At 38.9% G+C, this 12800-nt stretch overlaps 2 protein-coding genes across 3 annotated transcripts in view; one reads left to right on the forward strand and one right to left on the reverse strand.

The window, feature by feature from the left end:
• The window catches only part of LOC110054340 (tRNA (32-2'-O)-methyltransferase regulator THADA-like), a 653734-nt gene that overhangs the window by 307552 nt on the left and 333382 nt on the right, over window positions 1-12800 (reverse strand). For both annotated transcript variants that reach the window (XM_089292979.1, XM_089292980.1), the window contains 2 exons: window positions 5900-6051; window positions 3665-4017 (listed from right to left, as the gene is read on the reverse strand). In XM_089292979.1, coding sequence (XP_089149105.1) covers window positions 3665-4017; window positions 5900-6051 — 505 coding nt within the window. The remainder of the gene's footprint in view (window positions 1-3664; window positions 4018-5899; window positions 6052-12800) is intronic.
• Window positions 8981-9818, forward strand: LOC149110982 (uncharacterized). Its single transcript, XM_089291487.1, has one exon. It carries the CDS (start codon window positions 9360-9362, stop codon window positions 9816-9818), a length of 459 nt encoding a protein of 152 aa, XP_089147613.1. The 5' UTR covers window positions 8981-9359.

The raw sequence follows: 12800 nt of genomic DNA on the forward strand, positions 1-12800 counted from the left end.
AATTTTTATTTTTTGCAGGATTGAGCTAATTTTTGGCAGACTTACTTGTTTTGACATGAAAAGCATCGCTGTGTAATTGTTCTTGTTGATTTGCACTTCGTTTTAAAGAAATAACATATGCAAAAACTCAGTTTTCCAAGGGTATCTTTTGGAGATCTTTTGTCGAATGAAAAACAAAAGAAACATTTTGTTTTGTTAAACGATGAAGTCACCGAAGCGTGGTATTTGCTCCTAGTTTTACTATTCATATAATTATGCTATTCTCTTAATGTTGCTTCATTAGCACAAGTGAATCAAGGGCACTGAATGGCCGAGATTTGAGTTTGTTTTGTTGTGACCCTGGTTTGATACGAGGTCGGTGAATATTTTTTTCCCCAGTCTATTTCTCTACTTCTTTCAAAAATCAAAACATCTATTTGAAAAAACCATGCTGTTGAAGCTGCTAAAAGTAACTGCTTAAGTTTGCGCCGCATCAAAATCCACCTTTGAAGGATTCGCTCTAACAGATGCTGCTCGGAAACTGAGTTTTTTTGCATATGTTATTTCTCTGAAACGAAGTGCAAATCAACAAAAATAATTATGCAACAATGCTTTCCATGTCAAAACAAGTCAGTCTGCCAAAAAATAGCTCAACCCTGCAAAAAATAAAAATCAGCCCAAAATGCTATATACGCCCTTTTTGCACAAAAGGCTTCAATTATCAAAAATGGAAGACTCAATACTTCAGCATTATTTGTTAATGAAAAGTACATCTGCAATGGGTACATGCATGGAGCTTTGTGTTTTAGCAGGGCTTGTTCATTCTGGGAGCTCAACGGAGGGGATTGGTGTTTGTTAGGAACAGGGTACTTTTTATGATTGAAAAACGTTACTCTGGTTTTTTTTTTTTTACTAACATTTTTACATTTTTAAACCAGAGTAAAGTTTTTCAATCATGAATCAACCACCTGGTTACATAACCATTTTTAAAAGGGTACTTCTTACTTAGAAAATGTCATTTTCTGAGTATAGGTAGGACATTGACCTTCACTTGCTCCTTCCTTCCATCCTTCAGTTCCTGTTAACTTTTAATTAAATCTGCTGAAAGTGCAGAAGGATTTGCAGTCCCTTGTGTGCTCAAGTCAATAGTGGTTACGTTTCTTTTTTGAGAAGAGTTTAGATGGTCCAAAGTATGCTTTTGCATGTGTTTCTTAACTTTAAGCTCTTACTTTTCAACCAGATCAATGGAAGTTGAAAAGTGGTTGGTGGGGTTTAATAGACTGATTGGTAAAAGTGAAGAAGAGCTCCCAAAAGATATTGTCAGTCATCTGTCGGTTGTCTACAAAACGAAGACCTAAGACCTAAGACCTAAGACCCAAAAACGAAGTCTTGTTTTTCTACAGGCCTATCAAACCAGAGACAGTCAAACGGGGTCAACGTTTTTCTTCGGACAACAACGGACGCGAAATTAATGTGGTCTTCGTTTTGTAGATAAGCGGCTCGAACTACAAAATGAAGACCCTCACTTAAATGCTTTGTTTGTTGTCATCTGATGCAGAATCAATGAGGTCTTCATTTTGTAGATAAGGCTGGCTCAAACTACAAAACGAAGACCCTCGCTTAAATGCTTTGTTCTTTGTCAGCTGACGCGAAATCAATGGGGTCTTCGTTTTGTAGATAAGGCCAGCTCGAACTACAAAACGAAGACCCTCGCTTAAATGCTTTGTCCTTTGTCAACTGACATGAAATCAATTAAGGCCAGCTCAAAGACCCCATTAATTGATTTCGCGTCAGCTGACAACGAACAAAGCATTTAAGCGAGGGTCTTCGTTTTGTAGTTCGAGCCAGCCTTATCTACAAAACAAAGACCCCATTGATTCTGCGTCAGATGACAACGAACAAAGCATATAAGCGAGGGTCTTCGTTTTGTAGTTCGAGTCGGTCTTATCTACAAAACTAAGACCCCGTTGATTCCACATCAGCTGACAATGAACAAAGCATTTTAGTGACGGTCTTCGTTTTGTAGTTCGAGCCGGCCTTATCTACAAAACAAAGACCCCATTAATTTCGTGTCAGTCATTGTCTGAAGAAAAGCATTGACCCAGTTTGACTGTCTCTGGTTTGATTGGCCTGTAAAAAAACAAGTCTTCATTTTTGGGTCTCAAGTCTTAGGTCTTAGGTCTTCGTTTTGTAGACACCCGTCATTTGTCAGCAGACAGTTGGCTGACTGTGGGCCGTTTGTCAGCCAACTGCTGGTCAACAAATTGAATGGCCGACAAAGAGCCAACAGTTTTCATTATAATTTTAGACTAAAGTGCTGGGCGACTGTCAGGCAACAGTCAGCCAACAGTTGGCAAACTGCTAGCAATCTGTTGGTAACCTGTCAGAAATGTGTTGATAAGTCATCAACTGACAAGACTGTAAACCTTTACATATAATGCATAAGCCCACAAAAATCATTTCAAAGCAATACTGTGCACTGCACTCTGAATAGTCACTTCAGCTTTTGCCTATTTTGTTGTGTTGGCTATTGAAACTTGCCCAAATTGGTTGAATTTCTTTAGTCTACCATATTGAAAAGTTTTAAGCAGACATACATGAAGTATTGTAAACTGCAAACTATATAAATGGTACAATAAACATATCTCCATTTACTGTTTTCAACTGTAAATATTTTACGTCAATTTTTGGCCTACTTAAAGGTTACCATATACTTTTGGAGGTGTCTCACGTCCAAACAATGTAGCCTGTCCAGTTTAAACTGTAGACACCTAAACCCCTATATACAATTAAAGCTTGTACATGTATAGCTGGCTTTCAAACTATACCAAGAATTTTGAAATAAAATGAATTGTCAAATTTTTTATGACCTCTAAATGCGAGCATCGGAATCACCATTTGAAAGCTACAAGTCAAACCAAATTTTATTTTTCGCTTATTTAATTTGTCGCTCAGTTTCTGGACCCAAAGTGCTAAATAACTGAGTCTGCGATTTGCCATGTTCAATTTCAGTGAAAAGTTACAGAACATTTTCAAAATAGGATTTAAAAATATGGAGCGACTGTAGAAAAATTGCTCTCAGAGAAAAACTATTTGGAAATAACAAATTCAATAACATGTTTTTGTTTTTATATGTCAAACTAGCTACTGTCTAAATCTGAGGGCAAACAAACAAATCCCCTTTGACTTGTAGCTTTCAAAAGGGACCCAAAAGATGATTTGGATGTTCACATTTAGAGGTCGTTAAAAATTCGACAATTCATTTTATTTCAAAATTCTTGGTATAGTGTGATAGCCAGTTCTATAAGGTTTAATTGGATATAGGGGTTTAGGTATCTACAGTTTAAACTGGATGTGCTACATTCCTTGGATGCAAGACAACTAACGGTGCCCCAAAGTTATACAGTTGTACAGTAAGGCATGGTCGAGCAAAGCTTCATGTAATTTTCAACAGGGAGAGAGAATTAGGACTTTGGTGCCACCTATGGTTAGGTTAGGAAAACTCCTGAAATCACCCAATGCCTGATCGTAGTGTTCAATTTAACAACTATTTTGTAACACTATCTTTTTAAAACTCAGTGTCAATCACTTACAAAGAATTGAAGGTGGCTTCAATTAAATGACTACTCAGTGCTGTGTTACACAAAAGCCTGGTTACATAATACAATTAAAGTTCAGATGGTACCTGAATGACATGTAGCCAAGGATTGCTCTTATGCAATACAGAACATTGTGCATGGGGGCTTGAACACCAGTCACATATAAGTTCTTTGAGGCAGCCAAGCAATGAGACCCCAGCAAACTAACCAAATGGGTTAACACTCTGAAGGCCTGCCTACATTGAAAAGATTTTGATTTCATGATGGTGGATAGGTGTTCATCATCTCGCTTCTTCGCATTCTTTTTGAATGTCAGTGGTAAGCTGCATTTCTCCACAAGTAATTTTAGTAACATAGCTGCAGTAGAGGCATCTGTTGCTCGAGGACTGGAAACCAATCTGTCAATCATATTTAGCCACCCAAGGAGAGCTTTCTCTTCCTAAAAAAAGGCAGACATTTTAATCTTAGAAACTATAGCTCTGATCATTTCCACAAGCTGAACCTTAAATAAGTCTTTTCTAAATCCCTCACAAAGAAGACAGCTTAAGGTATCAAAATTATATTTTGCAGTATTGTGGGACATCCTAATTACAACTCAGGGACGTAAAAATATCATATGAAGCTGCATTTCCACAAGTTGGCTTGAAAGCCCAAAAGGTTACTATTTTGAGCACTTAAGAAAACAATTGGTGAGTGAAAAACCATGCTTAGTGACGATTTGGGTGAAAAAATATTCTTCTCAGAAGTGCTTGAATTTTTGCGTGTGGTCTTCAATGTTATAGAAAATCATGATAATTATAACATATGGCTGGGCATTCTCGTGTGCTATGGTTATTTTGTTCAATAGAAGGTATTAGATTTAATATTAATAGTTGTTCTTTATTATGCAATGATATATTTATAAATTGGTGAGCAGAGGGAATTTATAGATGAATGTATCAGAAGAAGGGAAAAACTGATGCCTCTTCACGATTTAGGACTATTACTTAACTACCCTTTGTGCAGTAAAATATCCGCTAGGGGAATCCTGAGAGGGGAATCCCAAATGACACTTCACGAACCATAAATGACACCTCCCATGTACCTCCCAAATGACACCTCAAGTACCATGGAATTTCGGTCGAAGCTGAAAATTGTACAGAGAGCAATAACAACTTTGTGAAGATGAGAAGTACAATGCTCCACTTCATTGACTATTTTGCTTCCTTGCGGTACACCGTTATTTGTGACAAATCAGGAAGAATAAGATGTCCCGAGACTGGCTTTTCTTTGCCATGGAAAAAGTCTGAATCAGTGAAAAAGGCTCCTGACACACACTGAAATCGTTGTGTTTCATGGAACATGATACTCCCGGATTTATCCGTATTCTCAAAGAATATGGGTCCGCATTGTGTGATTTTTGGGCCACGACACTTGCTATTTCATCCAGTGCTAGTCTCCGCTTTTTTCGCTCAAGCGAATAGCCCCCTTAATTGTCAGATGGCAGAATTCACTTTGGTATTTCTAAATGCTCGATAACATTAACCTTTTAACTGCATGGATGTGAAGTGCTTTCAAATTGTTCAATGCCTACTTCACACTGAGTTAATGTGACTGGTAACATCATCACACCCAGTTTGCAGAAAATATATATTTCATGGTAGAACCCTTCCAGCCTTCAAATGACAAAGGTATTTGACATGCAAATTTTTCAGGAAGGTTCTTTTTATAGTAATATTATCTTTAATTATCATTTTTAGTATTATTAATATCATCATCATCATCACTAACATTATTGTAAATAAAGGATAAGATAACCTATCAGACATCAGGAATAAAGCTATTGTATTTTATTGTAATATAAAATATATTAAAATTATAAAATATCTTAACATTTCTATGTACCAGGACAATATTTTCCCCAGCAAACTTTCTTCATTTGTAAGGGTTTACCAAAGTGCTCAAAATGGGAATCTTTGGGCTTTCAAACTGACCTGTGAAAAGGCATCCTCATACAACATTTTTCAATAAGGATGTCCCACCTAACTTAGAAAAACAATTAATTTGATACTTTAAGTGCCAATTTTCTTCAGAATTTAAATGGCAGTGGCCATGACACTTTCATGTTTTGGTGGATTTGTTGTTATTTTTGTAACTTGTGGTTTACCAAAGGAATTCTCCTGATCAAATAAGAAGCATTTTGAATTTTCATTTTTGATGTGAGTTCTACAGTCAGCTGCTCTAAATTATTTCTGTCTAGTGGAGCTTCAAAGTCTTTGTATGGGTGGCTAAAGGCTGAAGACCCTGGGGTCTGAAGTCCACTTTACTGGTTTAAAACAAACCTGAAATGGAAGTAGCTCAGAAGGTGTTGCCAGAAGTATGTTATAAGCCAACAACTTGTTTATTTCATAGGAGTCACTCAAACTATCCAGAAGAATGTAGATATTATCTTGCGTCATCACATCATTGATCTGAAAACCCAAGGTAGCAGAATCTACAGAGACGGAAAAAAAGAAGCTTCAGGTACATTCATGTGGCAATGATGACCAGTGCTTTAATAAAGGGAGCGTTCATCATTATTTTATTACCACCAGGTAAGGTCCAAATGACTGGGTTCTGAAAAATATGTCCATATTATGTAAACAATGGGCCACTTCAAAGTAATACTGATAAATTTACATGTAATGCATTTACATGCAGTTATTGCTTCAAACTTATATTACAAATTGATTAACCCATTGATGCCAGTGCTGGCCGTAAATGGCTGTGCGAAGACTACCCCCCAAATGCCTGTGCTGGCCAGAACTGGCCATAAAAAAGCATGTGAGGACAATTGCCTTTCCTACCATCCCTGAAGACTTTTTGGTTCTCCTACTGTTCTTTTGTTTTAAAGGACAAATAAACCAATGAAAATGGACTTTCTAAACATATTTTTAGAGGACTTTAGGGGTCCTAAAGTCTTAAAATCATGTGCTCAAAAAGTGCAGGTAATGACGCGTTGTGGGCCAAATCTACAAACTCTAAATGTCTTCTTTTTATTCCTAAAATAAAGAAATCACTTCTTTGGGACTTAAAATGGAAAGGAAAAACACAAATCAATGTTTAGGTGGCCTCAGAATGGAAGATCATCGGGTACAGAGTCCTCAAAACTTTCTAGTGAAGAATTTTTCCTTCCTGCAACCGCCGCGAAAACATGACGATCAGTGCACTTTCAAGCGCTTTTTGAATTCTAATTGCGGATGTAGAGCAGCTTCCTGGACTTTAGAAAACAAAAATGGCAATGTACATTATTACTTTGAAGTTGAATTCAACTTTTGGAATGATTGGTGAAGCCGGGGCGTTGAAATGACTGCAAAAGTGGTTGGCAAAAACTCAAGCTTTCCCTTTAGTGCGAAGAATTAATTTCAACACGCAGTCATGCAGTGAAGCACGCCTGCAAATTTTGAACATTCTTTTGCTTTTAAATTGGTTTCTTCACCTCAGCTTGAATGAAAATTTATTCTTCTTGAACTTCCTTTCACATTTCTTTCATTTGGTTCCCTGTATTTGGGAATTTTAGGTTTTAAAAGCAAACAGTAACTTTGCACGCTGGATTTCTGCATATTTAATTTATGGCGATCTCTTTTTCAGACTGATTTTTACATGTGTCTTTCGCTTTCATTTTCCGTTGTTTTCTGAAAGGTTAGCCATTACAGTACAAGAATGGAAATTCTGTCGTATTTGGTTTTGCTTTGTCCTCCGAAATCAATAATTAACTCATTTTCACATATTCAATTTTCTTGGCTCCCATGGGACATCTTGTCGAGCGGTAACGAAATAATATATCGTCTTGTTTTCTTATCAGTTTTGAACATCAGGTTTAATTCCTTTTGTTAATGTTTTTTAATATTCTGGCCCCTCATTTATTCAACTTTAAATACACAAAGTCTTAAAACCTGATCTTGTGTCTGTGGTTACTGCGCATATGGTTTATTTCTGTGCTTTCACTGGCTCTCAAATACACGTATCCAAAAAAACGCTGGGGATTTAGGGGTGGATCCCAGGAAATTTCATTCAGGTATCAATGGGTTACATACATACACACGTACATACATACATTATTTGTCATGTAGGTCATTAAATGGCAGCTAAAAAGCTGAAGTGGACCTACAAACTAAAGTATAGCTACAAAATTTGGATGAGAAATTCAAAAGAAAAGAAAAAGAAACTCAAGAAACTAATGAATCATTTTACAATGATAAAAGAAGAGTATGATACACAGTAAAACTATTTACAATGTTCTTCACAAGAAAAATTCAGAAATTACAGACCTATTTCCCTCCTCAGCATTCCAGGCAAACTATTGAAAAATGTTGGCAGTCAACAACTCAACAACTTCTTATATTGCAACAATCTAATATCATTGAATTAATGGGGCCTCAGAAAGGGAAGCTCACCTGAACTCTTTCTACTCTTGATAACAGAACAATGGTATTTAGCCCTGGATGAACGGAAAATTATTGGCATAGTCTTCATCAATTTTCAAAAAGCGTTTGATTGCATCAACCACACAGCTTTCAAGGAAAAACTACTTTCTACAGGTATCAGCAACTTCTTTTACGAGTGGCTCTTAAACCATCTTGATAACTGTAAACAATTTGTGACTGTAAATGGTTCAATTTCAAAATGAATGGAAATAGATACTGGCATGCCCAAAGGATCCTCACTTGGTCCTAGATTGTACAGTATTTACTCAAATGATCTACCTGAAGCCACTATGAATGCTTCTGTTGAAATGCTTGTAGATGACACCACAGCTTTTTGCATTGAAAATACTGGTGATGAAGTCTTACTTAACATTAATTAAGCACTGTACTTTTCATGTAGATACAAGCCTGACATATCAACTGCCATTTTATATTTCTATCTAGAAAAAAAGAAATAAAGGTATATTTAGTCTATCCTATAAAGCAGCAGTACATTGCACGTTTTCAAAAGAAGTATCGCCAGAAACCTTAATTTGAACTTACGCTGCCAACTGGATAAGGGGTTCAAATTTAGAAATAGTTTCCTTCAACGTCAACAATCTTCACAATGAATGAATTTCACTAGTTTATATATAAACAACAAGCAAACCAGCGGCTTTGTTTCAATGTTTCCATTGTTTCCACTGATTTCTGGCTTTTTGCTTATTTCTTTTCAGGTTTTAGTATATGCCTCAAAATACTGCAGTTGCCAATTGACACTTTTGTGACTTTAAAATGGACATCTTGTTTACATTTTAACTATCAAAAGAAAAACCACAGCCATGTTTTGTAAAGTTTAGAATATATGCAAATACTAACACATGCTGAGTGCCACAATGCTGGATGTAGCAATACTAGGGTATAATAAAACAGCAAGTTCACTAGCATATAATATCACAGAAGCAAAGTGATTTCTTGCATTTATGGAAGGGAAAATACAATCATCAACAATCATTTACACATGCATCCACTGTGCATATTGTAGGTGTCGCGTATCTTGTTCATTTCACTTCCACTTAACGATTATACGTCATAGTGACGTGGTGTCATGCATGAGTGCACGAACCATGCTTTCCGCTTTTGTAGTTCTTGGAGACGCCATTAAAGCTGTATGTCTTACGGATCTAAAGTGTTCGTCGTCTTATAGCGTACCCAAGACGTTACATGGTGTCAGAAGTATTTCGGATCGTTTAACGGCGACTTCCTTGGAAACACTGAGCTTCCTATGCCGTCTGTGTATTTCTCCCTAGAGAAATTTCAAGTTCTTCAGCCGTAAACAACTCGAACCTCGCAAAACATGCCTGACGAAGTACCTCAGCCAGCTCCACAACCTCAAATCATTCACGTTGGCTCACATCTGCCGCTTCCCTCAAAACTTGAACTAAAAGGAAACACTGTTGTTAACTGGAAACGCTTCCATCAAGTGTGGGACAACTACGAAATCACTTCTCGTCTCAAAACTGAGAGTAAAGAATTTCGTACAGCTACGCTTCTCACATGCATCGGACAAGAAGCTCTGGAAATCTACGATGGATTAGCTTTTGACGATGAGGCTCAGAAAAAGGACATAGATGTCGTTCTTAAAAAACTAGAAGAGTTTTGTATCGGTACAACTAAAGAGATCTACGAACGCTACTTGTTCAATAAATGCGATCAAGCTGTGGGTGAATCGATTGATACCCACGTCGCTGCGTTGCGCTCACTTTCAAAAACATGCAACTATGGTGCTTTAACGGACAACCTTATCAGGGACTGAATGGTTGTTGGCATACTGGATAAAGGAATCTGAAAGAAACTCCTTCAAGAAAGCAAATTAACCCTTCAGAGCTGCATTGATATTTCTCGAGCGAACGAGTGTATGAAGCAACAATTGCAGACCATGGATCATACAGAAGATGTGCATGCCATTGACAAGAAGAGTTCTAAAGGCGATCCGCCAAGTGGCAAGCAGGTCAAACAGATTGACTGCAAATTTTGTGGAAAGAAACACCTGTGGAAAAAAGAAGAATGCCCTGCCTGGGGTAAAACATGTGCCACGTGTGGAGAAAAGAATCACTTTGCTGGAATGTGTGGCAAACCACCACCGCTGACTCAAAAGAAACGAAAGGAAAAAAACACCCCAAGAGGTCGCCAAACATCGAAAGTGAACATGGTTGAACAGCATGAAGCTAGCGACAGTGATGATTACTGCCTTATGGTCGAATCCATTGATTCTGTGTATGACAAAGAGGCCCCTAAGAAGATATTCGCCAACCTGGTATTAAAGGATACTTCAGTCAAGTTCCAACTGGACAGCGGTGCAACTGTGAATATTCTGCCAGTGGAGATTTATCAGGAGCTTTTAAAGGATCCTGAACTAAAACATTTAGCTAACACTGCAACCGCCTTGGTTATGTTTAATAACTCTGAGCTCAGGTCACTGGGGAGTGTCAAGTTGGAGACACGGAAGCCAAAGAACAATGATAGTCATCTTACAGAGTATACAGTGGTATCCAAGGGGTACAAGGCACTTCTTGGTGCACAGTCCATACAGCAATTCAGTCTCATGTCAGTCAATGTAGACAACATCATGCTTGTATCTGATGAAACTTCTACCTGTAACCTGTCAAGTGTTCTTATAGACTACAGCGATGTCTTCTCTGGAGAAGCTGGAACAGAAACTGCACCTCTCGCTGGATAAATCAGTTCCACCTGTAGCTCTGCCTGTAAGGAAAGTTCCCATTGCTGTCAAGGAACCATTGAAGAAAGAGATTGATCGCTTAGTCAGTCAAGGAATTCTCGAGCCAGTTGAAACTCCCACAGACTGGGTGTCGTCAATGGTTGTTGTGTTGAAGAACAACGGAAAGATACGTCTCTGCATAGACCCCAAGCCTCTGAATTGGGCACTGAAGCGAAACCATTATCCACTACCAGTAATCGACGACTTGCTCCCAGAATTATCAAACGCAAAGGTCTTTAGCGTAGTTGACGCTAAGAATGGATTCTGGCGCATCCAGTTGGATATTGAAAGCAGTTTCCTCACCACCTTTGGTACCCCGTGGGGAAGATATCATTGGACCAGAATGCCCTTCGGTATTTCTCCTGCGCCTGAAGAGTTTCAACGGCGCCTTGACAATGCCTTAGGAGGTTTGAAAGGTGTCCTACCTATTTTTGATGACATCTTGATCTATGGGGTCGGAGAGACGAAAGCCGCAGCTATTGCAGACCATGACCAGCAGCTCATAGCTCTGTTGGAACGCTGCCGCAGTAAAGGCATCAAGCTAAATAAAGAGAAGTGCAAGTTTTGCCTTCCTGAAGTAACCTTTATGGGACACATGATATCAGAAGAAGGGTTGAAACCTGATCCAGCCAAACTCTAAGGGGTTAAAGAGATGCCTACCCCAACAAGCAAACAAGATGTGAAGAGACTCCTGGGTATGGTAAACTACCTCCAGAAGTTCGCGCCTTATCTCTCTGCAGCCACTGCCCCTATAAGAGAACTTCTCAAAGAGCAAAATCAGTTCCTGTGGGACAATGACATTCAAGGCAGAAGCTTTGAGCAGGTGAAGCAGATCATCTCAGACGCTCCAGTACTGAAGTATTCCGACCCCAAAGCAGACACAGAATTACAGTGTGATGCATCGGACAAGGGACTCGGTGCCTGTCTCATGCAAGAAGGGCAGCCAGTGGCTTATGCATCAAGAGCCATGACTGATGCTGAAGTTAATTACGCACAAATTGAAAAAGAACTACTTGCTATTGTGTTTGGAGTCGAACGGTTTGAGCAGTACGTACATGGCCGGCCAGTCAATATAGAGACTGATCACAAGCCCCTCGAGAACATTTTCAAGAAGAGTTTGATCAGTGCACCAAAGCGTCTACAGTGCATGATGTTACGACTGCAAAAGTACAATCTAACAGTCGTCTACAAAAAGGGATCAGAAATGTATCTTGCAGATACTCTCAGCAGAGCTTTCATCCAGTCATCAAGAAATGAAGACATCATGAGAGGACAGGTAGCAAAAGATACAGAAAGTATAAACATGGTCCAGTACCTTCCTGTCTCTGAGACAACACAGAACACCATTTGCTTAGCAATGGAATCAGACCCAGTTATGAAAGAACTGAAGACTACAATCAGAGAAGGTTGGCCAGAGACAAAGGACCACCTACCAGTCAAAATCAGAGATTACTTTCCCTTTAGAGAAGAACTGACACTCCAAAACGGGTTGGTCTTCAAGGGCAAATGACTAGTTGTGCCTACAAGTGCTAGAGAAGAAATGAAAGCCAAGATTCATGCGAGCCACATAGGGCTTCAGGGTTGCCTTCGCCATGCAAGAGAAGTCCTCTATTGGCCTGGCATGACTAAGGAGATAGAGCAGCATATCTCTCTCTGTGCAATCTGCAACAGCCACCCAGCAGAACAAGCGAAAGAACCGTTGATCTGCCATTCCATCCCTACCAGACCCTGGGAGAAGATTGCGGTTGACTTATTTGAGCTTGATGGGAAGAGCTTTATGGTGACTGCTGACTACTATTCAAGCTACTTTGAAGTTGACAGACTCAACACCAAACTGGAAAGGAAGTCATCGGGAAACTAAAGAGCCACTTAGCTAGACATGGGATTCCCGATGAGCTTGTGTCCGATAATGGACCACCATTTTCTTCCACTGAGTTCAGTGCATTTGCCGGTCAGTATGGATTTGAACATGTCACCAGTTCCCCAGGATATCCCCAGTCAAATGGCAAAATAGAAAAT

This window comes from Orbicella faveolata, unplaced genomic scaffold (genome assembly GCF_042242905.1).
Source record: "Orbicella faveolata isolate gen_17 unplaced genomic scaffold, um_ofav_v1 contig_24, whole genome shotgun sequence".
NCBI classification, from domain to species: domain Eukaryota; kingdom Metazoa; phylum Cnidaria; class Anthozoa; order Scleractinia; family Merulinidae; genus Orbicella; species Orbicella faveolata.

Bases quoted from the DNA above. Each gene is read 5' to 3' on its own strand.
- LOC149110982 (XM_089291487.1), top strand. From the start codon at position 9,360: ATGCCTGACGAAGTACCTCAGCCAGCTCCACAACCTCAAATCATTCAC.